Source organism: Schistocerca nitens, chromosome 11 (genome assembly GCF_023898315.1).
Source record: "Schistocerca nitens isolate TAMUIC-IGC-003100 chromosome 11, iqSchNite1.1, whole genome shotgun sequence".
Classification (NCBI taxonomy): domain Eukaryota; kingdom Metazoa; phylum Arthropoda; class Insecta; order Orthoptera; family Acrididae; genus Schistocerca; species Schistocerca nitens.
The window spans coordinates 73,307,294-73,333,589 of NC_064624.1; the positions used below are offsets into that span (position 1 = coordinate 73,307,294).

Below are 26,296 nucleotides of genomic sequence, written 5' to 3' on the forward strand. Positions count from 1 at the left end.
TCCCCTAGACCTTAGGACTACTTAAACCTAACTAACCTAAGGACATCACACAAATCCATGCCTGAGGCAGGATTCGAAACTGCGACAGTAGCGGTCGCGCGGTTCCAGACTGTAGAGCCTAGAACCACACGGCCACACCGGTCGGGCATAACTTTGTATTTGTATATGTATGCCTATACCAGTTTCTTTGGCCCTTCAGCCGGCCGGAGTGGCCGAGCGGTTCTAGGCGCTACGGTCTGGTACCGCATGACCGCTACTGTCGCAGGTTCGAATCCTGCCTCGGGCATGGACATGTGTGATGTCCTTAGGTTAGTTAGGTTTAAGTAGTTCTAAGTTCTAGGGGACTGATGACCGTAGATGTTAAGTCTCATAGTGGTCTGAGCCATTTGAACCATTTTAGATTAAGCTCCCATTGGCCACACTAGGACCTTGTGAATCGGGATGGCTGGGTGCGGATCTGAACAATGGACCTCACGACTGTGAGTGCAGAGTGCTAACCATTTCGTCACCACGGGCGGTATTTTTTTTTCTTTTATGCCCGACAGCACGCTGCCTTACTGTCTGCTTAAATGTTGATAGCATCCTCTTGGACGTAGCATGTGAAAGTTGCTGGATTTGGACGGGTTACTCCTGTAACTGAAATATCAGATCTGAAGATGGTTCTGAATAAACCGAAACCGGTCATATGAATAATAAAATAAAATTTGCAATCAAGATGGATTTTAAGTAACATTAACATCTTAGGTCATCAGTTCCCTAGAACTTAGAACTACTTAAACCTAACTAACCTAAGGACATCACACACATCCATGCCCGATCCAGGATTCGAACCTGCGACCGTAGCAGTCCCACGGTTCCGGACTGCAGCACCTAGAACCGCACGGCCACCATGGCCGGCCAAATAACAGTTCTCTAAAATTTCTCGCCGTATCATCCCTTTGCTTTACGAATGAGTTTATGTGGTGGCTTCCCCGCAGAGTCTCCAAAACACTTCCTTTTCACAGGTGCAACTGTAATTACAGATTTCTTACCTTTTGTATCTGTTAGCTGTGTTTCGTACGGGCTGATCGTCAGCTCACAGGCTCCTTGACTAGGTCTTGAAGGGTGGAAAACAGTTTACTACGACAAAAATTTTGTATCTCCGTTTGCTGTCTTTTTAAGTATTTTCTTAATTATTTTCAGTGTACCTCTTAATTTCTGGCTTAGGCACGCTTTACAGGAGACATCATTAATCTAATCACTGAGCCTTATTTAGTTGTACCGGTACAGTTAAACACAGGTTACTTGAGCAGCATTTCTGTTGCAATATTGTAATGCAAAAAGATTAGTGGGTTACTGACTTAGGATAAGAACACACTGGCGACTTCACCATTTTATTTCTGCAAATTATGTTGCTCTAATAATTGTGAACACACTTTAAGGCTCATTATACGAGCATGTTTCTTGTGGTGGAGACATGTATATAACGGTACATTATACACGTCGTCTCTTTCCTGATTTCCTGCAAACGAACCGCAAAGAATAAAGATTCATGCCTGAAACCTAATGTTCTTTCGTGTATATTCGCCTATAGACAGAATATTGTGTTCGCTTATAACAGTAATTCGCCTCGCCATGTACGCTATAAGTTAGGTGAAGGCTACAACAAAATCAAAGATGCCTTCAGACGACCACGTTCCCAACGCCTAAAACTCATAGCTCACAACGCGGCTACAAGAAGCACGTAATTCACACTGAGCTCACAAAGTGTCAGGCAGTGCAAGAGGTACGGATTTCATTGTAGCGCAAAAAATTAGGAGCCGGTACAATATAGGCAACTTTTCCTGTTACGTACTGCAGCTCGTTATAGACTGTTTATTACGAGAGAGTCATGTGGTATATCTTGTCAGCCATGTACACAACTAATAGAATTGTCGAATTAGCAACCAATTATGTTATACTGACGGTGAAAACGCGATAGATACTAAAATTTCCCCATGTGATCCAGAAGCAGATACAACTAAAAGTGAAGAACTCCATCCGAACAGGACCAGTGGTACATCTACATCTACATGGTTACTCTGCAGTTCACATTAACTGCCTGGCAGAGGGTTCATCGAACCATTTTCGTACTGCTTCTCTACCATTCCACTCTCGAAAGGTGCATGGGAAAAAGCAATGCCTAAATCTTTCCGTTCGAGCTCTGATTTCTCTTATTTTATTATGATGATCATTTCTCCCTATGTAGGTGGGTGTCAAGAAAATTTTTTCGCATTCGGGAGAGAAAGTCGGTGATTGAAATTTCGTCAATAGATCTCCCCGCATAGAAAACCGCCTTTGTCTCAGTGTCTGCCACCCCAACTCGCATATCATATCAGTGACACCCTCACCCATATTGCGCGATTCCACGAAAGGAGCTGCCCTTCTTAGAGCTTTTTCGATGTCCTACGTCCTACCTGCTAAGGATCCAATATTCCAGCACAGGACGGCCAACTGTAATGTGTCTCATTAATGGGTTTCTCGCATCTTCTACGTGTTCTACCAACAAAGCGCAGTCTTTTTCTTCCCCTTCCCCACAATATTATCTATGTGGTCCTTCCAATTTAAGTTGCTCGTAATTGTAATTCCTAAGTATTTAGTCGCATTGACAGCCCTTAGATTTGCACGACATATCGTATACCCAAAATTTATCGGATTTCTTGTAGTACCCATGTGTATGACCTCGCACTTTTCTTTATTTAGTGCAAATTGCCACTTTTCGCACCATACAGAAATTCTCTCTAGATCATTTTGTAATTGCAACTGATCGTCTGATTTTACCAGATGGTAAATTACAGCGTCATCAGCAAGCAATCTAAGGCGGCTGCTCAGATTATCACCTAGACCATTTATGTAAATCAGGAACTGCAGAAAGCCTATGACACTACCTTGGGGAACGCCAGATATCACTTCTGTTATGTCCGATGATATACTGTCTATCACTACGAACTGTGACTTATGAGAAAAATCACGAACCCAGTCACACTACTGAGACGATACTCCATATTCACGCAATTTGATTAAACGTCGCTTGCGAGGAACGCTATCAAAAGCTTTCCGGAAATCCGGGAATATGGAATCGATCTGAGATACCTTGTCGACAGCACTCATTACTTTATGGGAATAAAGAGCTAGCTATGTTGTACAAGAACCATGCTTTCTGAATCCGTGTTAGTTATGTATAAATAAGTCATTTTCTTCAAGGTGATTCATAATGTTGTAGTACAGTATATGCTCTAAAAGCATACTGCAAAAGGTCAGAGATATGGGTCTGTAATCCAGTGGGTTAATCCTATTTCCTATCTTGAGTATTGCTGTGACCAGTCCTACATTCCAGTTTTTAGGGACAGACTTTTCGTCAAGTGAGCAGTTGTGTGTGATCGATAAGAAAGGCGCTATTGTGTCTGCATACTCTGAAAGGAACGTGATTGGTATAGCATCTGGACCGGAATACTTGCCGTTCTTAAGTGATTTGAGTTGTTTCGCAACATCTAAGATATCTATTTTTATGTCACTCATGCTAACAGCTGTTCTGATTTCGAATTATGGAATATTTACTTCGTCTTCTATCGTGATGGAATTACGGAAAATTGTATTTAGTAACTCTGCTTTAGTGGCACCATCATCGGTAACATTTCCATCACTATCGCGCAGTGACGGTATTAACTGTTTTTTTTGCCACTGGTGTACTTTACGAATCTCTTTGTGTTTTCTACAATATTTTGAGACAATGTTTCATTGTGGAAACTATTAAAAGCATCTCGCATTGACGTCCGCATTAAGTTTTGAGCTTCCATGAAACTTAGCAAGTCTTGCGGGTTTTGCGTTCTTCTGAATTAGGCATGCTTTTTTCGTTGCGTCTGCAACTGTGTTCTGACGTGTTTTGTGTGCCATGGTGAATCAGTCCTGTCTCTACTAACTTATGCAGTATGAATCTATCTATTGCTGTCGATACTGTGTATTTGAATTTGAGGCATATCTGGCCTACACTTATATAATTAGCTTGGGAGGAATGGAGGAAGGCATCAAGCGAATTTTTATCTGCTGTTTTAAATAGATATATTTTTCGTTTATTTTTAGTGGTTTTGGTTGATATGGTTTTAAGCCGCGCTACAATGATCTTGTCTTCACTAATCCCTGTATCTGTCGTGACACTCTCTATTACATCAGGATTATTTGTGGCTAAGAGGTCAAGTGTGTTTTCTCAACCATTTACCATTCGTGTGGACTCATGAACTATTTCGGAAGATGTTTTCTGTCTACCACCGACTTTGAACATGTATTTTCGCCGACAAATCTTCTTTGAACCATTCAGCTATTATATCATCTGATTCGGGGGTCGGTAGAAGGAACCAGTTATTATTTTGGTACGGCTGTTGAGTATAACATCTACCTATAGTAATTCGCAGGAACTATTTCAACTTCAAGATAAACTACTACCAACGCACACTAACACAACACCACCTACTTTATTTAATCTATGCTTTGTGAACACGGTTTGCGTCCTTGTAAAAATTTCGGCAGAATTTATCTCGGCTTTAGCCAGCTCTCTGTTTCTATGATGATTTCAGCTTCAGTGCTTTCTATCAGCACTTGAAGCTCTCGTACTTATCCAACACATCTACGACAGTTTACAACGACAATACCGACTGTTGCTTGGTCGATTCTCGTCGTTTCTTTGCCCCGTACCCTTTAAGACTGGGGCCCTTTTTTATCTTTCCTGAGACTATGTAACCTAAAAAGCCGACCGACCGCCGTGTCGTCCTCAGCCGGTACACGTCACTGTGTGAGGATATGGAGGACTGTGTGGTCAGCACACCCTTCTGCCAGCCGTTGTGAGTTTTCGAGAGCAGAGCCGCTACTCCTCAGTCAAGTAGCTCCTCAACTGGCCTCACAAGGGCTGAGTGCAGCCCACTTGTCAACAGTGCTCGGGAGAGCAAACGGTCACTCATCCGAGTGCTAGCCAAGCTTGACAGCGCTTAAATTTGGTGATCTCAGGGGAACAGTTGTTACTTCTGTGGCAAAGAAGGCACGACACAACACTAATACTCTGAACATGACAAACTGGTTAACAGAGAGCGTGAGCTGCATTCTGAGACCGTGATGTCCACAGGGAAGAGTAAGTTTAGGACGTCTAAAAGAAAATGTGGAATAGCTCTAATCGTAACTTTCTTCTTGGTTTGATAACCGAAAGTTAATGTCGCAATATAATGTTAATGTCTACTATTAAGGAAAGAATCTTGTGTTACCTTATTACTAATTTCGGTAGCTGACGATTTTTGCATGAGAAGCTATACTGTTTCGTTGTAAAAATACTACGAATCGCGATCAAGACCACATGAAATTAAAAGTGGACGAGTGAGTAAAGGACTTACATTTGGCCGGCCGGTATGGCCGAGCGGCTCTAGCCCGCTTGAGTCTGGAACCGCACGACCGCTACGGTCTCAGGTTCGAATCCTGCCTAGGGCATGGATGTGTGTGATAGCCTTAGGTTAGTTAGGTTTAAGTAGTTCTAAGTTCTAGGGGACTGATGACCTCAGATATATACTGCTGAGAGCCATTTGAACTTACATTAGTGGGAACGGTTCTGGGAAGGCGTAGACCATATGATCAAGACACAACACACGGCACTGCAATGCGACCCATTACGGAGGACAGCTCCAGTGTATGGGGACGTTACAGTTCAGGGACGCACAGCTATGGTCCTGACAAGTTTCTGTAGCTCATACGAATGTTTATAAGTTAGATTGACAATGTTTGGGAGGAAGGAGACGTTGCTCAAGCAAAACCCCGTCGGCTGTGTTTATGGAACCAGTGCACACATTGTGGGCTGTGCAGTGACTCTACTGCATCCATCACGTTTCTCTCACAGGACCATCATGTTAGCTTAGGAAAGGTTAGGGTGGGTACCTTTGTGCCCAAAATGTCTTCTCTCCCTTCACATGAATGGAACGAGACGAGAACTGGACAACATTGCTACAAAGCTCCATCTACCAAGCATCGATCTGAGGCTCGTGGATAGTAGATGTAGATGAAGATACGAGGCGTATTCGGAAAGTAAGGACGGATTAGGCACGAAATGGAAACCACTGTGAAAATCCGTGCAGATGTTTTCGGCAGTGTCTGTAGTGTGCCTGTCGATCGCTTCACGTTGCTCTTTTCACTTCGGACCGCAGAGTGATCACACAGAAACAATTGTGTCTCCAGCCAAGTATGAGGATCTGGTGAGAGATTTCGCCTGAAACTATGCAGCCTGCATAACATAAATGTCATGCGTTTCTTTCTTCAAGACAATTTTCAGCCGCATTCTGCAGGGGCAACGAAGACGCACCTTCAGCCTTTTCGATGGGAAGTGTTTGATCACCTGGAATACATCCCTTATTTGGCTCCCTCCGTCGCTTATCTCTGCTCTAATGAACGGCAGGCTACGAAGACAACATTTTGGCACAAGCAGTGTGTACCGTGAATTTACTTTCAAAACCTTTTCTTAATAATTTACTTTATTTACTAGCGATTCAGCAAGAACATTAACACATTTAAGTGTGAGTGTGGAACTAGTTGCCAGTAGGTAACTGATGAAAACAAATCAAATTTCTTTCAACAAATGGAAATTTTATTCCTAAAAGCCTTTTTTTACCAGATTTAATATTATAATCAGAAAGCAGCCTCTAAATATCAAGTTACAATTAAGTCAGAGGCAGGAATAACGAATGTTTGGCTGTATGAGCTTTCAGGCTGAGAACCTTGCCACTCCCTTTTGACACGGCTGTAGTCACGACCACTCACAACAACCTCTGAAAGACTGCACTGGTGCAAATCTGCAACACACTAGATTACTTTAAACTAAAAATTTTAACAGCTCACACAAGCACATAAACTATGCACCCTGTAGGAGGCATGGAAATGGTACAAAACACTAACATTAGAAGGTTTACTTGACACCAAAGGGGCAACTTGATAAAAAAAACCTTACGGTGGAAGGGGGGCAACTTTATATGCTAAAATGACCATTTCAATAAAAACCCGTGTAATGCAGTCTTACATAAAATATACAAGGTTGGCCAAACATGCTCTACATTACACATATACCGCCTCTCAAGATGATAGGCAAGGTAGAAACATATATCAGCAATTCAGCCGTTACACTTCAAGCAATAAATTCGTTAACACCGAATCCGACAAATCTGACAGAGGCAGCTACTAACGTACGGCAGACTGACAGAGAGACACTTACTGCCTAACAAATGCGGACAGACAGACGAGCAAGCTGGGGACGAGAGACTGACCAAGAAAACAAGTAGAATTTAACAAGTAAATGAAACAACATATCACTAATCACTTCTAAGAAACTGTGATGTCTGGCGAAGACCTGGTGCAGCACCCCCAAAACGCTCTCCCGAACCGTCCGCTGCCTGCCGCTTCAACTGACGCAGGAAGGCGCGCCGATCTCCCGTCTCACAGCGTCGCAGCTCGCACCGGCCAGACCGACGTCGTGGGTTGACTCCTGTTGCTCTCGGGTCGGCCGCGAAGCCACTACCCCTCGCTATACGGCGCGGCCCACTGGACTCACGTGGCGACCTCACATGCTCCGACGCTGAAGGCGGACAAGTCATCTCGTGTCTCAGTGCGCGACCGACCAACCGATCGATCCAACCGCCAATGACCACTGCCTGAACAAACCCGAGCAGACTGGCGGCCTAACACATACTGGCACTCCGGACGACGGCCAGACACTGACTGACCCAGACTGACCCGGCTGACCAACTCACCGACTGGCGAGCTCATAGCGCCCCTTAAATGCACTTGAACAGGCTACCTTTCCCCTTTCCCACCAGAGGGAGACACCAAAGCTGCGATTGTCACAGCGGCGCCACCGCCAGAAACGGAGGGCGACTGCTTCACGCTACGCGCTGCAGCGCGCTCTCCAAAAGCAATTATTACCACAGCTCACAGTGTAGAGAATTGGCGGGAAGCACAGGCGGCTGGTTTCCGTGACGATGGTACTGGAAAGTTTGTACAACGCCGCGACAAATGTCTAAGTTGGAGCAGAGACTATTTAGAGAGGTAGCCACGAGGTGTGGCTAACTGTTGTGAATAAAAAAATTTTGATTTTCATTGTGGTTTTTATTTTGCGACTGGTCGGACCTTTCTTTCAAAACAGCCCTTGTAATTTGCAATCAAAACTTTTTTATAGGTTCTCGCAAATTATTTCGTTCATCGTTTCAACGTTGCAACATCATTCACTGAGAGAGAGGGAGAGAGAGGCAAAAGGCAGAGGTGGGGGGGGGGGGAAGAGAGAGAGACAGAGTGTTTGTAGAGTGGAGACAGCGAAATCGTTTCTAAGGGTGAAAAAGAGGTAGTTAAATAGCCTTGGTGGATAAGAACAGTACTAAGCAGAGTCCAAACCAGGCACTGGCGTCAGGAACATGGAACTGCAAGTCGCTGCACACATTACAAAGGTCAGTGCCCACCCTCCACCACAGCCCACTGAAATGGCTGCCTCCTGGAACGCTAAGTGCCTGCAGTGGAGGTCATGTCTGTGTGACACCAGACTCTGCCAGTCTTGAGCTGTACCTGCAGCGGGAGCCTCCAGAATAGTTGCGGCCACCATTTCTCCCTCCCTCCACAGAGTCTGTGGGGAAGGACCCTACAACTGTCACACGAATATGGATGTATTCAGGATGTACGTACTCAATGCCACGCACAGTCTCAGCTGTCTCACGCCGTGAGCGTCCATGGGAAGAATAACTATTTCCTTGGCCATGAAGCATCGTACATCCATCTGACGCACTTTGACTTAAGATATCTCTTTGTCTGAAGCGAGAAAAACAGTCACACAGACAATGGGGCGACGTCTGCAGCATCAAGGAGCATCATCACAGCGACCATTTATTCTGATTTCCTGGACGCAACAGCAGAGACAGGCAAACTGACTGTTATACAGCCAATAAATGCACAGCACGTAGGAGTAGCATGACGACATCTTTTCGGAAGGGTCTCTATTATATATAAAGTATTAGGATTGACCTTTCTGTGCACACGCTAGCTTAGGAGACTAAATATTGCCAGAGCGCATTTGTCATCACTGTACAGACCCTGCACACTGCGTGACGGCGTGGGGTGCTCCTGGGCGCACAACACAACCTAGTCGCTTAGCCAGCTTTATGAACAGTATTCGGTATATTTATGATGTGGTGAGGCTAATAGCTGTGCCCTACTATAGAGGTCTACCCAATATTAACACTGTCTATCCACTCCTAACGGACCTTGTTACAGATGGTGTTTGACTGCTGGACATCCAATAGTTTCTCCACATCACACACCCATTAAAACATTTCATCAGTGGTAGCTTTGTGACAGCCACTCGTCACCTGCTAAGATTGAAGGAATGTAGCGTATAGTCCAAACAGCAGTGGCTGACATAACCTTATCTGTCACTCAAGTACACTTGTTCGATACCCAACTGTCAGATGTGCAAGCACTGGGCTCTAAATGTTGCACCCTGTATGAGTCCAAATCAGCTTAAAATTTTATCATACCCTCTCCTTACTATAGTGTACGAACATGCTCATCCTTTTCCTGTTTCGCTATCCTTCTTGGAGTTGCAACTTTATTAGCCAGCAGTGCCAAAAGATGTAACATAGTTTGAAGAGAATTACAAATTGAAACTTCGTGTAAGATTAAAACTATGTGCCAGACAAAGACTCGAACTCGGGACCTTTGCCTCTCACAGGCGAGTGCTATGAGGACGGGTCGTGAGTCGTGCTTGGGCAGCTCAGATGGTAGAGCACTTGGCCTGAATGTCCCGAGCTCGAGTTTCGGCCCAGAACCCAGTTTTAATCTGCCAGGAAGTTTCATATCAGCGGATACTCGGTTGCAGAGTGAATATTTCATTCTGGAAACATCCGCCAGGCTGTGGCAAAGCCATGTCTCCACAATATCCTTTCTTCCAGGAGTGCTAATTCTGCAAGTTTCGCAGGAGAGCTTCTGTGAAGTTTGGAAGGTAGGAGATTGGGTAGCTCAGATGGTAGAGCACTTGGCCGCGAAAGGCAAAGGTCACGAGTTCGAGTCTGGGTCCGCCACACAATCTACCACAAGTTTCATATCAGCGCACACTCCACTGCAGAGTGAAAATTTAACTCGAGAATTACAAATTATTTATGGAATATGTACCCTACTGAGTCCGTCTCACATTCACTCAATAGAAACCGAACTCTCAAACAGACTTCTGAAATACAACCACACCCATTCTACAGATAATGAAGGAACGTACTGCTCGATGTTGTTTAAACTGAGGTCGACAACATTTTTGCTCCAATCCAGTGCGAGCTCTCAATGAGATAGAAAATGCATTCTAGCATTTCGCATTCTGGGAAGTCCAATGTCTCTACAGGATCAACGTTAACAAAACCGACAAAATCCGTGGCCAGATTCCTGACCGGAAATGGAGCAAAGTACGTCCTATGAATACGTTTCCAGAAATGGATTGTATGCGTGCAACGACAACGAATCGTCCCGAAACAAAGTACAGAACTGCATCGCATCCACATCGCAACGAATTGTTCGAAGTGGGCTCCACGGGACTGCAGGTGACGCCGGCCGCGGTGGTCTAGCGGTTCTAGGCACTCAGTCCGGAACCGCGCGACTGCTACGGTCGCAGGTTCGAATCCTGCCTCGGGCATGGATGTGTGTGATGACTTAGGTTGGTTAGGTTTAAGGGGCTCCGGAAAGGCTCAAAATCATGAAAAGTTCAATTTTTACTTTTTTGCGTTTTCTGAATCTGCAGACAATTACCTTCTAATAGATATATAATTTATTCAATTCCGAAGACTACAACCATTTTTAAATTTTTTTTGAAATGTGTTCTACATGGGCGTGACCCACTGTGGCGCTGTTAAACTGCTGGCAAATGGTGTTATTATTAACGTCCGTGTTCATCAGGTACATTTTAGTGATGTGAGATAAAGTATGTGTTGTGGCTAACCTGTGATGGTTCAATATATATCGCTGGTGTGATTGTCGATTGTTTCATGTTTATTTACTCTGTCGTTATCTCGAAAATATTCGTAATTAATTCTGTTTCTTGAGTCTCTGTTTTGTTGAAGTATAATAATGAGTAAAGGTAAAGTTATTAGAGATCCTCTGAAGGCTTTTAAGAAAAGGAGAAATGTTGGAAAGCCAAAGGTATTTAGAAATATGGGAATGAAGATAGGTTCTAACATGGTACGAGCGATGCTTGCTTTAGACAAGGAACGCCTTCGGGCTGCAGACATGGCTGTAAAGAGTCTAGAAATACAAGCAAGAGTAAACAGGAGGAGGAACAAGAGGAAGCTGGAGGAGGAGTTTGCAGAGGATGAAGATAATCCATCCTATGGACCTGGAATGCACTAAAAAGTTAATCCAATCTTTGTCGCTCGATTCCCAAAACTTTTATTTTCTCATACTAATTACATGTTTTCTAAGGATCTTCCAAATATATTTGTTTCAAACTTTCAGTAAATGTTACACAGTACCTTCTGCATAATTTAACACAGCCTTTTTCCAAAAAACTGTATATTTTTGATTATATAAATAAAAAATTGCAAAAAAATGTTGTGAATTTTCATTACAATTGAAAAAAAATCATCTTTAATAACTGAACTAAAATTTTGTAAAATCCCTGTGTTAAGTTGTAGCCCATATTCCAATAAATAATCTGTAAAACGTTCAACTTCCTACCTCAAATACTTTGTGAGGAAAGATGTAATTTATAAGCGTTATTTTAACATTGCAAGTATAGGGCGTTCCGGAGCCCCTTAAGTAGTTCTAAATTCTAGGGGACTGATGACCACAGATGTTAAGTCCCATAGTGCTCAGAGCCATTTGAACCATTTTTGAACTGCAGGTGACATGGATAGTAGCGGCTGTCACGCAGGATACACATAATCGTGCTTTCGCTTACACCATAATGGCGGGCCACTTGTCTTGTAGAAACCGATCCTCCAAGTCTGGTGAACGCACAGTCCGCCGCCTGCGTCCGCCTGAAGGGCGATACGATTGGTGTCTGTGGGGCTACTTGTTTCGACAAGCCCTGCTGCCTCTCGACCGCTTCCATCTGCTTGGCCGTACACAAACGCCATCTCGGCTTGTTCTCGAAATGAATACCGTGCATTCTGCTGCTTACTGTACGCTGCGCCAATCACACAGTCTGCCACACACAGGGAACACACGGCGCGTGGTCAGAGGAACTGCCGTCAGAGCCATCTACCGTGGCAACGGTAGATTTCCGGACACATGTTCGTAGGCCCCTTTTCCCTTCATTTCCAGTCAGGAATCTGTCCCTGCGGTTTGTCGGTTTTATTAACGTTCACCCTGTATTTTAGCTTGTAGACAGATTGGATCAGCCAGCTCACATAGTGCACTCGTGACTTCACATTCTCACACCCGATAATAGGCACTCGAGATAAGCGCTAAGCTGATAAGCGCTACCTGAGTATGGTCACGCGAGGACCGTGCGGAAGATAATGGTGACGTCACGCGGCCGCACCGGCCGCCGTCAGGTATATGATAGGTACGGCAGGGCGCGCGTCTTCCTATACTGCCATCCAGTGGCTGCCGGGGTGTGTACTGTGCTGCGTGTAGCCAAACAGATCACTTCCCGACGTCTGTCCTTCTTGGCTCCAAGGTGAGTAAGGGCTCTGCAGGAATTGCTTGTCCTCTTTACTCTTACAGTTTCTTGATTTTTTGAGAAGGCGCTGTATTACTCTGTCAGTTTACCGTTTGTCTTCCAGATAAGGTCTCAGTTTAATTTGAATCTAGTAGTTCTGTAGTTGTGAAAGGAACACAGTCTAAAGCGTGAAAAGGGTAAATCTTGGCACCGGACTGGTACTGGGAGGAGTCGATAGGCACTGTGTCCAGGTTTCTCACCATCCTTATGCTTTCCTGATCTGCGCCCACAGTATTACTAATTACTATTAAAAACAGTCTTGATCACGATTTATTTAACAAGGTGACCAGTTTCAACCACTACTGTGGTCATCTTCAGACCATTGAGTAGGAACCTCTTTCTGTTGAAGAATCACTACTGTAGTAGTGATTCTTCAACAGAAAGAGGTTCCTACTCAATGGTCTGAAGATGACCACAGTAGTGGTTGAAACCGGTCACCTTGTTAAATAAATCGTGATCAAGACTGTTTTTAATAGTAATTATTTATAAGACATTGATCACTGCTGTGCCCATAATGTATTCAAAAGTAACACAGTATTACTGTTTTTGTATTCGAACACTTCTCTCCTTAAGCTAAAAAGCGTCACTCTTATAAACTGACGTAAGTTTAGGACAAGTATCAGGAAATAGAAAGTTATCCAGATTCAGAGCTTCATGATCTTGGGTGCAATTTTGTATGTTCTTTCAGTAAAAGACTTTTCTTAATTTGAGTAGCACACTGATTTGCACGCAAATGTCATCCAGAAAAGCAAGTGTGGCACAACTTGTTGAAAATCCTCGTGCAGATATATAGAGACCCAGTTCTGTGTGCCATGTTATGTAGTGTGTCTTACACAAATTGTTTAAAGGACTGTATGTCAGAAAAACTTACACTACCGAATAGTGAAAACGTGACAGCTGAATGATAACACAACTCAATATATTGCCAAGGAACTCTATTAGTATATCTCGTACAGGGACAGAAAGTGTTGGTCTAACCACAAATCTAAATGGAACCATTGATTGTACAAGCATACAAAGAAAAGAATCACATTTATTGCAAGGAGAGGATCGACTTTCTGAAATCGTCTACACATCACCATATGGGTAAAGATCCTTGATATCACACCCTGCAGCTATTCAACTCGATAGGCCCTCGTTTATAAGCAATCGACGAAAAAAGACTTCGAATTTAATGTGACAGTTAATAGCAGTAATAAAGTAGCGTTTCTTCTTGACTGCTTGTGTGGTATAACTAATAAAGTAAAGCCTTTATGTGAATGCAATTATTTAATTTCTTTTTCTTCACTACATTTAATCATTGTATGAATTTTTACATTTGTTCTCATTTTTTCTTTGCATCATTCTTTTTCCGCTCGGAATTTGTGTGAATGTGAATATAATAATATTTATTTATTATAAGATGTAAGTATTAGAAAATGCGAATCTATCGCTTCTACAACAAAAAAGATGAAATAATCTATATGCATTCATTGTGCAAAGCTGTCCAAAGTCTATTTTTCGTTATAAGATGTGTATTGTTTTGTGGTAATCGTCATACAAACATTTAAAACAAACCTAAATTCCTACTGCACCACGGACAAAATAACGCATATGAAGATTTAAACGGAAGAAAAGAGTATGAGTAAAACGAAATTCAAGCAAAATGAGCAATGAAACTAATGTATGCAATAACATGGAAGAAAAAATACGATGATAAAAGGAAATAAGTTAAATCTAAATTAAACATGATAGGATGGAAAATGAGACCAAATGAAGTAACTAATATTATGATTAAAACGATGTAACAAAGGAACAGAAATAAAGAAGTTACATTTAAACCGGTTAACTGAATGTAAATAATGATCAGCATCATTTAGATAAAAACTTAAAAACACAAAAATTAAAGTACCTGAGAAGATTAGAACTCTCAAACTTCTGCACGTAAAAACCTCCCCTATCTTGTCTTTTTTTTCATTTTGTCGTAATAGTCAGTTTCTTTTGGTATGGATGAGTGTAACTTAACACTCGTTCATAATTGATTCTTTTACTCAATTTCTTTTTTATAACAGAGGATAGTCGGACTTCTAAAGAAATATCCATTACATCACACAACCATTCAATGGGATAGTGCATTTTTAAAGCTGTTGAGTCATGCAAGATTCTAATATTTTTTCACCAATTATTTACAAATGGCGGCCCACCAGGATAAATAACTGGAGAGTGTGATACCTGGGATCTTAACCTATATCACCATACAGACGGTTTCAAAACGTCGATCTCACTGAGAGGGGAACTCCCCTTGTCAGTACTGCAACTTTTTCTTGGGCAGTTCTGCTGCATATTTCTTCTTTGCTTCTCCCACCTTCAACCATCTTGTTTCCTAAGTGAGTGAGTCAACGTCATGCACCAGCTGCTCACATACATGTACTCCAACATTGGTTTTTGTCTTATGTCACTAGTCATAACTTTTCATGTAGTCTCATTTTTGTGTATATTTTACTCTTTCCACATAACTTGCCCAGTTTTAAAAAACATGAATAAAGGATCAGGTAAAACGCGCTGTGTGATCAGTGTAAACATTCGTTTCACTTATCTCACGTAACTCTATTCTCTCACTTTTTAAGTAGACCTCGTTTGTATAGATAAAAAACAATTTCTGGTACTGCCTGTTCTTGCCAGACTCTTTTCCGAGTATACCTCTTAACCTGTGTAGATCACCTAACAGTAACATTTCTCTCGGTTTTATAGAGCTTCCAAATACGTTACCAGCCTCTGTAGTATATTCCGAGTTACTTGACTACCTCAAACTTCAATTTGTCATTAGACATACTAAACACATCCTATATATGTGGTACACCTACAAAAGCTGTATTCCTTTCCATTCTTTGCTCTGTAACTAATTTGAGAACCAACATTCTAAGAACCTGGCATCAATTGTTTGAAGATCATGGTAATTATTACTTTATGATACACTCACCACAAGGCTACGCATTTCTTAAATTTGCATTTTGAAAAAGTCTTTTTTATCGGTGGGCACTGTAAATTTTCTGTCCAAATTCGTGGTCAATAGTCCCTTGGACCGTGTAATGTGACCACCACCAACACTATGTGATCAAAAGTATCCGGACTGCTGGCTGAAAATGACTTACAAGTTCGTGGCGCCCTCCATCGGTAATGCTGGAATTCAATATGGTGTTAGCCCACCTTTAACCTTGATGACAGCTGCCACTTTTGCAGGCATACGTTCAATCAGGTGCTGGAAGGTTTCTTGGGGAGTGGCTGCCCATTCTCCACGGAGTGCTCCACTGAGGAGGGTTGTCGATGTCGGTCTGTGAGGCCTGGCACAAAGTCGGCGTTCCAAAACATCCCAAACGTGTTCTATAGGATCCAAGCCAGGACGCTGTGCAGGCATGTCCATTACAGGCATGTTGTTGTAGTGTAACCACTCTGTCAAAAGCCGTGCGTTATGAATAGGTGCTCGATTGTGTTGAAAGATGCAATCACCCGTCCCTGAATTGCTCTTAAACAGTGGGAAGCAAGAAGGTGTTTGAAACATTATTGTACAAGCATTGTACTGTGATAGTGCCACGCAAAACAACAAGGGGTAGAAGCCCCCTCGATGGAAAGCACAACCACACCATAACATCACCACCGCCGAATTTTACTGCTGACATTACACACGCTGGCAGATGGCATTCACTGGGCGTTCGTCATACCCACACCATGCCATCGGATCGCCGTAGTGTGTACCGTGATTCGTCGGTCCACACAACGTTTTTCCACTGTTCAATCGTCCAATGTTCACGCTCCTTAACCAAGCGAGGTGTCATTTGGCATATACTGGCGCGATGTGTGGATTATGAACAGCGGCTCGACGATGAAATAAGTTCTCACCTCCTGCCTAACTGTCACAGTACTTGCAAATGGACCATGATGCAGTTTAGAATTCTCGTGTGATGGTGTGGATAGATGTCTGCCTAATACACATTACGACTCTCTTCAACTGTCGGTGGTGTTTAGGAGACGTATGACACAAGTGACATCCAATTGCCTGACCACGTTTCAAGTCCATGAGCTCTGCGGTGCGCCCTATTCTGCTCTCTCAAGGTGCCATGGCAGAATGTGGCAGCACAATGCACCTAATATGAAAAAGTATGTTTTTATGAGTGTCTGGATACTTGTGATAACACAGTGTACAGTGTACAGTGAACACACACAGAAAGCTGGCAGCAGCGCGAGTTGTGGAGGGTTTATAGGGAGTGTGCAGAAGGCGAGGAAAACAACAGTCGTTGCTCATATAATGAGGAAAAGAAGTGATGTAGCTGTCGTCCAAAAGGGCATGATCACTCGCTTTCAGGCCAAGGGTGGAAGTATATCCGAAACGGCCGTCTAGGTTAAAGTGTATTGTGCGTGGCGGAATGGCTCTATCCAAAAGAGACGCCAAGGCAACTGTAGTGCACCAAGGGATCTAGATGTTAGGGATAAGTGATGGTAGCAGAGATGTGTATGGACGAATACACATGTGACTGTTGAGCAACTGACTTCCCAAGAGAACCATGGGGCTACCAACAGTGCCTCCTCATAGACCGTTAAGCGAACGCTGCTGGGTACGGGCCTCCGCAGCAGGTACCTGGTTCACTGCTGTTCATCGGCGACGGAGGCTGGAATCTGGACGCCAATACTGCAACTGAACGCCCACTGAGTGGCGACAGGTGGCATTTTGAGGTGAATTACTTTATATCCTCGAACAGGTTGAAACGTCTGCAATCAAACACCCTGTAACACTTGTCAGGAGGGTCTGGGCCAGAGTAGTGGGCGTTGTGGTTACGAGGAATGTTTTCAAGGCAATCCGTAAGGTGAACGATCTTGTCGTTCTGGAAGGCACAATAGATCAACACAAGTATGTGTCTACCCTTTGGGACCTTGTACACCCCTACATGCAGTATCTTGTTCTCGGCACAATAGCTTTTATTGGCAGATCAATGCAACGCATCACACAGTTTGCTCGTAACAGGATGAGTTTCTTACTCCCCTGGTCACGAAACTCCTTGGATTTAAACCCAATCGAGAAGTCGTGGGGCCATCTCGATCTTGACGTTGATACCTTCCAGGACGTTGATACCTTCCAGGACGTTGATACCTTCCAGGACGTTGATACCTTCCAGGACGTTGATACCTTCCAGGACGTTGATACCTTCCAGGACGTTGATACCTTCCAGGACGTTGACACCTTCTAGAACCTTGCTGACTCCCTTCCTGCATGTCTCGCAGTGGTCTGCAGTGCCAAAGCTAGTTACTGACGCTTTCGGTAGGTGGTCACGTTACTCTGACTGGACAGTGTAAGTTTCACATTAGTAGATAACGGGATTTCCGTTCCTCCTGCTTTTATGAATTTGTCAGTAATATTGTCTATTACAAAGTCTCTGTTTCTCCTCAGGTTTTTCAGAGCAAGTTCAAATTGCAGTTTTAAAATTAATGCACCAACGAGTCGTATGGTTTCATACCTGTAATTGCAACAAATGAAATGTGATTCAAATTCCCATTTAAAGGATACCCCCACGCTTCTAATGCAGTGATTCAAGATACTGAGTATCAGCTCCAACTGAGATTTTCTTCAGTCAGAGTTTGACGTTGTAACTCAGGACTTGTAGCAGTAGGGATTATCTCATTACGACTACCAGCTGTCACTTTGTGGAGGTTCGACAACAATTAAAGAGCAATATCACATATGATAGTAAAGGGTGAGACACCTTCTCTATGACTGTATCATGTATACCGCCCTATGTACGGTTCTGGTGTCATCTTGTGACAGGAGTATTGAGAATATGCTGCGGTCTGGTTATGTATGCTACGCCAACATAAGGTTTACCACAAATGCACCCTAGCCTTTACTAGCACATCGTTGATCCCCAGCGTCAACTAACTGTTGCATGGTTACATGCAGGACTAGCGCTTAAGACCAGAGTAATATAGATTCCAGTTTTCGGACATCGTTATTTTCTTAAATAACTGGAGAAATCAGGAGGATAACTAGTTGAATAAAGTCCTAGTGTAGTTCTTCCTCGCCTAGTCAGTATTGTGCTAGATCTCGACTTCCAAAGTTTTCTTGTCTGTAACTGTAGAAAGGGATTAAGGAAATGAGATCTGGAGCCATTCCAGGCTTGTTCAGACGAAATGCATTGAAACAAAGAGGAATTTCTTGAAACGGTACAGGATGTCTCGGTAACTATTGCCACCAAGAACAACTCCAAAGGTATGTTAGGAACGGATAACTTTGTGTGACAAAAGTTGCATGGGGCAACAGGGGTCATAATACTACGTCCGTGTTTTGTTGCTAGGTGGGGTCGCTTCAGACATATGAAGCTCAACTTCGTTTTTTTTTTTTTTTTTTAAGTGGGATGCTACAGTTTGGTACTTATTTTCTGATAGCGGCTATCGAATCTAATGATGTTTAACAGTAAGCTCTTTGAAGGTCAACGAAGGTCACAAAGGTAGCATGAACGTCCATTTACAGAAGGTGTTCGAAGTGATGACCATTGGTATCAATGAAGTGCTGCAATCTTCTTATGACGGAGTGAGTGGTATTCCTTATCACTTCGGCACTTATCGAAGCACATGCTCTGACAATTCTCTCTTGCATATCTTCAGGTGAAGTTGGAATATTTCTTTATACACAGTGTTTTTTAGAAATCCCCACAAGAAAAAATCCAGAGGCGTCAAGTCTGGCGAATGAATGCGTCCAATCCAACGATTTGGGAGATGTCTCTGCACCGCATTTCTAGCCATCAGCGAAAAATGTGCTGGACACCTATCGTGTTGCTTTCACCTTCTGTTCGTTATTCCTAAAGCTATTTCTTCCAACAACAGACCTACTGTTTCTTGCAGGAATGTGGTGTACTTCCTACCATTATGATTATCTTCGATCAAATAGGGGCCTATAATTCTGCCATCCAGAAGCCCACACCATACATTCAATGAGCATGGCTTTTGGTGTGCAACTTGCCACAGCCAACATGGATTTTCAGTTGCCCAGTAATGCATATTTTGCAAATTAACATTTCCATGGTTCATGAATGTAGCCTCGTCAGTAAATAAAATGAAATTAATAAATATACAGGGTGTTTTAAAAATGACCGGTATATTTGAAACGGCAATAAAAACTAAACGAGCAGCGATAGAAATACACCGTTTGTTGCAATATGCTTGGGACAACAGTACATTTTCAGGCAGACAAACTTTCGAAATTACAGTAGTTACAATTTTCAACAACAGATGGCGCTGCGGTCTGGGAAACTCTATAGTACTATATTTTCCACATATCCCCCATGTGTAGCAATAATATGGCGTAGTCTCTGAATGAAATTACCCGAAACCTTTGACAACGTGTCTGGCGGAATGGCTTCACATGCAGATGAGATGTACTGCTTCAGCTGTTCAATTGTTTCTGGATTCTGGCGGTACACCTGGTCTTTCAAGTGTCCCCACAGAAAGAAGTCACAGGGGTTCATGTCTGGCGAATAGGGAGGCCAATCCACGCCGCCTCCTGTATGTTTCGGATAGCCCAAAGCAATCACACGATCATCGAAATATTCATTCAGGATATGAAAGACGTCGGCCGTGCGATGTGGCCGGGCACCATCTTGCATAAACCACGAGGTGTTCGCAGTGTCGTCTAAGGCAGTTTGTACCGCCACAAATTCACGAAGACTGTCCAGATAGCGTGATGCAGTAATCGTTTCGGATCTGAAAAATGGGCCAATGATTCCTTTGGAAGAAATGGCGGCCCAGACCAGTACTTTTTGAGGATGCAGGGACGATGGGACTGCAACATGGGGCTTTTCGGTTCCCCATATGCGCCAGTTCTGTTTATTGACGAAGCCGTCCAGGTAAAAATACGCTTCGTCAGTAAACCAAATGCTGCCCACATGCATATCGCCGTCATCAATCCTGTACACTATATCGTTAGCGAATGTCTCTCGTGCAGCAATGGTAGCGGCGCTGAGGGGTTGCCGCGTTTGAATTTTGTATGGATAGAGGTGTAAACTCTGGCGCATGAGACGATACGTGGACGTTGGCGTCATTTGGACCGCAGCTACAACACGGCGAACGGAAACCCGAGGCCGCTGTCGGATCACCTGCTGCACTAGCTGCGCGTTGCCCTCTGTGGTTGCCGTATGCAGTCGCCCTACCTTTCCAGCACGTTCATCCGTCACGTTCCCAGTCCGTTGAAATTTTTCAAACAGATCCTTTATTGTATCGCTTTTCGGTCCTTTGGTTACATTAAACCTCCATTGAAAACTTCGTCTTGTTGCAACAACACTGTGTTCTAGGCGGTGGAATTCCAACACCAGAAAAATCCTCTGTTCTACGAAATAAACCATGTTGTCTACAGCACACTTGCACGTTGTGAACAGCACACGCTTACAGCAGAAAGACGACGTACAGAATGGCGCACCCACAGACTGCTCTGTCTTCTATCTCTTTCACATCACTTGCAGCGCCATCTGTTGTTGAAAATCGTAACTACTGTAATTTCGAAAGTTTGTCCGCCTGAAAATGTACTGTTGTCCCAAGCATATTGCAACAAACGGTGCATTTCTATCGCTGCTCGTTTAGTTTTTATTGCCGTTTCAAATATACCGGTCATTTTTGAAACACCCTGTATCATCCCTCTGAATCTGAAGTTGAGCCCATCGCCAGAATTCAGTGCAACGCATACGACCTGTACCAGTTAAATCTTGGTGGAGACTGATATGGAAAGGATAATATTTCTGGAACTGCAGAACACGAGCAACACTGTCTCCTGTCAGATACTCTCGCGATTTGACGCGAGGTAACACAAGGATCTCGAACCACAGTGGCAAGAGTTCCTATTTCCGTTTCCGCGTTAGTAACTTTCCTCTGTCTGATGTGTTTCCGATGCATTAAAGATGCAGTTCTCAATTTATCATACACATATTTAAATGTATAACGTGTAGAGTGAATACCTTCAGGATATCTTTCAGCTTATAAGTCTGTAGCTGTCACTGAATTTCGATGGCATTGTCTGTAAATGAGAAGCATATCGACTTGTTCTTCAAAGGAATACACCATTCACATTCGCTTGATTCGGCGATACTAGTCTTACCGTTTCTATTAGTATTGTATTGCGAAACCGTCGAAATGTTTACATGTCTGTGGCACGTTAGATGGATACACCGTATTCGGCGAATATTTACTATTTTCACAATATCCGAGAGAGAATTGTCAGAGCACGTGCTTCAGTAAGTGCCAATGTGATAAGGAATACCAATCAATTAAGAAGATCTGTATTGATACCACTGGTCATCACTTCGAACACTTTCTGTAAATGCCACCTTTTTCACCTTTGTTGACATTCAAAGACCTTACTGTTACAAATCATTGATCTCAATAGCTGGTATCAGAAAATAAGTACCAAACTATAGCATCCTGCTTCAAAAAACATTGTTGACCATCAAATCGCTGACACGATCCCACCTAGCAGAAAAAGACCCCTGTCGTCCCATGCAGCATTTGACCCACAAACTTTTCAGCTCCTGTCATACTGTCGGAATTATTGTAGGTGGCAATCGTTAATGAGTGACCCTGCAGATTTACAGTTATTCATCATTTTGCCACAGAAGTGACATATTGTTGCAGTTGATGTGCCGGAGAGAGTATTTACCAACTTCTGCTTCGTGAGGCTGATGTATATGTAGAGAGGGTGGTGTGTAACGGAAAGGGCTGGCCAGTGATACTGTGTTTCAGAATCATCCACAATGGAAGCAGTTAAGGACATTAAGGAGACAGTGGCTGTGGACCTGGGTGCGCTACTGGACGCAGGCGATGGCGCCGTAGTCACGTTGGTGGCGGGCGGCACGCGGCTTGTGGCTCACAGGGCCGTCCTCACAGCGAGGAGCCCCGTCTTCGCCGCCATGTTTGGCCACGACACGCTGGAGGCCAGCAGCGGCCAGGTGGCCATCCCTGACGTGGAGGGCCCCGTTCTGCGCCAGCTGCTGGCCTACCTCTATACCCGGCAGGCCCCCCAGCTGCCAGGCATTGCCACCAAAATGCTGGCCGCCGCTGACAAATACGGATTGCCGGACCTGAAAGCTGACTGTGAGCGGCACGTGGCAGCGCAGCTGGATGTGGAGACGGCAGCAGCCACCGCAGTGCTGGCAGTGAGGCACTCCTGCCCCGATCTGGCTGCGACCGCAGTCGCCTTCATAAGGGCCCACGACTACCTGGTGATGGCGACGCAGGGCTGGGCAGACGCAGTGCTGAATCAGCCCAAAGACGTGCTCGAAGTGAGTCGTCTGCTTGCACAGCCACCACATGGTACCAGGTAAGCACTAGACATGCCAGTCGCCAGTGTCTCTTAATACTGTGTGTGTGCGTGTGTGTGATGACAAGCTTATAAAATCTGCTACAGTGTTCCCTTACATATGCTTCTGCTCCAAAATAATCAACATCAATGGCCTTGATGATAGCTGTCAATAGTATCAACATAACCGCTTTATTCAGTATCTAAATTTAACGACACTATGTAACCAAAAGTATCTGGACATCCGTAAAAACATACGTTTTTCATATTATGTGCTTTGTGCTGCCGCCTACTGCCAGCTACTACATATCAACGACCTCAGATACTGTGAGAGAGCAGAATGGGGCGCTCCGCAGAACTGTGTGTGAAATCTTATGGGACTTAGCTGACAAGGTCATCAGTCCCTAAGCTTACACACTACTTAACCTAAATTATCCCAAGGACAAACACACACACACACCCATACCCGAGGGACGACTCGAACCTCTGCTGGGACCAGCCACACAGTCCATGACTGCAGCGCCTTAGACCGCTCAGCTAATCCCGTGCGGCTCCGCAGAACTCAAAACTTCGAATGCAATCAGGTGATGGTGTGTCACTTGTGTCATACGTCTGTACGTGACATTTCCACACTCCTAAACATCCCTTGGTCCACTGTTTCCGAGGTGATATTGAAGTGGAAACGTGACAGGACACGTAGAGCACAAACGCGTACTGGCCGACCACGTCTGTTGACTGACAGAGAACGCCGACAGTTGAAGAGGGTCATAATGCCTAATAGGCAGACAAATCTTCAGACCATCACACAGGTATTCCTAACTGCATCAGGATCCACTGCAAGTACTGTGACAGTTAGGTGGGAGGTGAGAAAACTTGGATTTCACGGTCGAGCGGCTGCTCATAAGCCACACATCACGCCTCTAAATGCCGAACGGCGTCTCCCTTGGTGTAAGGAGCATAAACATTCGACGATTGAACTGTGGAAAAACGTTGTATGGAGTGAAGAATCACGGTACACAATGTGGCGATCCGATTGCAGGGTGTGTGTAGGGCGACTGCCTGGTCAACGTCATCTTCCAGCATGTGTAGTGCCAAAAGTAAAATTCCGAGGTGGTGGTGTTGTGGTGTGGTCGTGTTTTTCATGGAGGGGACTTGCACAACTAGTTGTTTTGCGTGGCACAATCACAGCATAACCTACATTGATGTTTTAAGAGCCTTCTTGCTTCCCACTGTTGAAGAGCAATTATGGGATGGCGGTTGCATGTTTCAACACGATCGAGCACCTGTTCATAATGCAAGCCCTCTAGGGAGTGGTTACACGACAATAACATCCCTGTAATGGGCTGGCCTGCACAGAGTCCTGACCTGAACCCTGTAGAACCCCTTTGGGATTTTTTGGAACTCCGACTTCATGCCAGGCCTCACTGACCGACATCAACACCCCTCCTCAGTGCATCACTCCATGAACAATGGGGTGCCATTCCCCAAGAAACCTTCCAGCACCTGATTGAACGTATGCCTGATAGTGTGGAAGCTGTGATCAAGGCTAAGGTTAGGCCAACACCATACTGAATTCCAGCATTACCGACGGAGGGCGCCTCAAACTTGTAAGTCATTTTCAGCCAGGTGTCCGGATACTTTTGATCACATAGTGTATATTGTAAACGGTCGTATCACACTTCCCTGTGGTACTCTGGGTATTACCTTTACATCTGTCGGTTTTGTTCCCTTAAGAGCGATGTGTCATCACTGTCAGGACAGCCCTGAAGAAGGCCACTTGCAATTGTGGCCGAAACGTCGAACAATAGTGTATATTGACAATGCAGTCAACAGCTCCGAAAATTTTTGTTGGAAGACACAGTGGCGTATAATGTTGGCAGCCTGGGCAATAGAGTGTGCATTCCTTACTCTGTGTGCTGTGCAGGCCACTTTAGGCTTTTTGATGTGCAGTACTCTTCATTGCTGTTTGCTGTGTCTGCTACTGCTGGCAGTGTGGTAGTTACAAACAGCGACATGCCGCATAACGGGTAGATGGTGAGGAGCAACGCTGTTGCCCAGTACCAGCATTAAAGACAATGCAGTACGCTGCAGCACCGTTCAAACGTAGCAGCGGTGTGTTGAGTATATTCCATTACCGATGTTACCACACTGGAAATTCTGACCCATGGAAATCCTAAGTGTATTAAAGCAGACATCTATAGTAATGACTATTATACGAGTACTACAGTTTTGTAAGTTTTGCATTTTTCTTTCGCTTTCTTGATAGCTGGACGCAATATGCTTACAAAGTCCTTTATTCTCCCCAAGCAGTGTAAGGAAATTAGGTATGACTTTTAAGAAGTCTACTAGCTTCCAAGAAGTAGCAGGTGTTTGACAGAACATGTGATGAAGGCATCCAGTAAGGAAGGTAACATAAGCAAATGTGAAAGAGGATGTAGCTACTTACCATCTGACAAGATAGCAAAACGAGTCCCAACAAAAACACACCAACTTCAGGAATTCCCACACGATGCTGGGCGTCCCTTTCACATTTACTTCCCCTTTCTGGTCAGTAGTTGTTCAGAACAGCTGCTGTACTTTGGTACAGGTGTCCAAAGTCTGCCTTCTTCAAGTTCTTCATAGTTTTACTAAACGCTGGGTCATGAATTACGTTATTAGATACACAACGTCTCACATTGAAAATACTCCCTATAAAGTCTACTGCATAGTAACTTTCACGAATTTACATTACTTTTCAAACATGTTTAAATATTTATAAAGTTGTCACTAAGCTGCTTTAAAAACTGTCTACAGTGCATGACGTGCTTCTCATTTAGTTGTACCTCGTGCTGTAAACCACTCAGCCTCAACCACGTCTGTGCACTGTAGTGTAACATGAGTATGAACGCTTAGTACAGAATACCTGTCTTTTCAAGATATCCTACTGCAAACACATTACCTTTAAATCTATCTGTGTTATTCACAAGTAAAGTTTGAAAATGTTATTCACAACTGAAGTACCGATATAGTACCACAACTGATATAGTACCACACACACACACACACACACACACACACACACACACACACACACACACACACACACATGGTGTTATCCATGGTACAACAGTAATTTACTAAAACATGTTAATACCGAAAGTCACTGTCCATGCATATGCTCCATCACAAAAGTTAACGCTAGAGATTCTTGCAGTGCGAGCCACTAGTGACCCAGCGCGACATTGGGAAAAATGGCTCTGAGCACTATGGGACTTAACATCTTATGT

General features: G+C 43.9%; 1 protein-coding gene across 1 annotated transcript in view; it reads left to right on the plus strand.

Moving 5' to 3' along the window:
* The first annotated feature begins 12,602 nt into the window (after positions 1-12,602).
* LOC126213185 (ankyrin-3-like) overlaps positions 12,603-26,296 on the plus strand; it is a 38,591-nt gene continuing 24,897 nt past the window's right edge. Inside the window, exons 1-2 of the mRNA XM_049940812.1 lie at positions 12,603-12,682; positions 22,475-23,051. Of these exons, the coding sequence (XP_049796769.1) occupies positions 22,486-23,051 (566 nt within the window). The 5' untranslated portion in view covers positions 12,603-12,682; positions 22,475-22,485. The remainder of the gene's footprint in view (positions 12,683-22,474; positions 23,052-26,296) is intronic.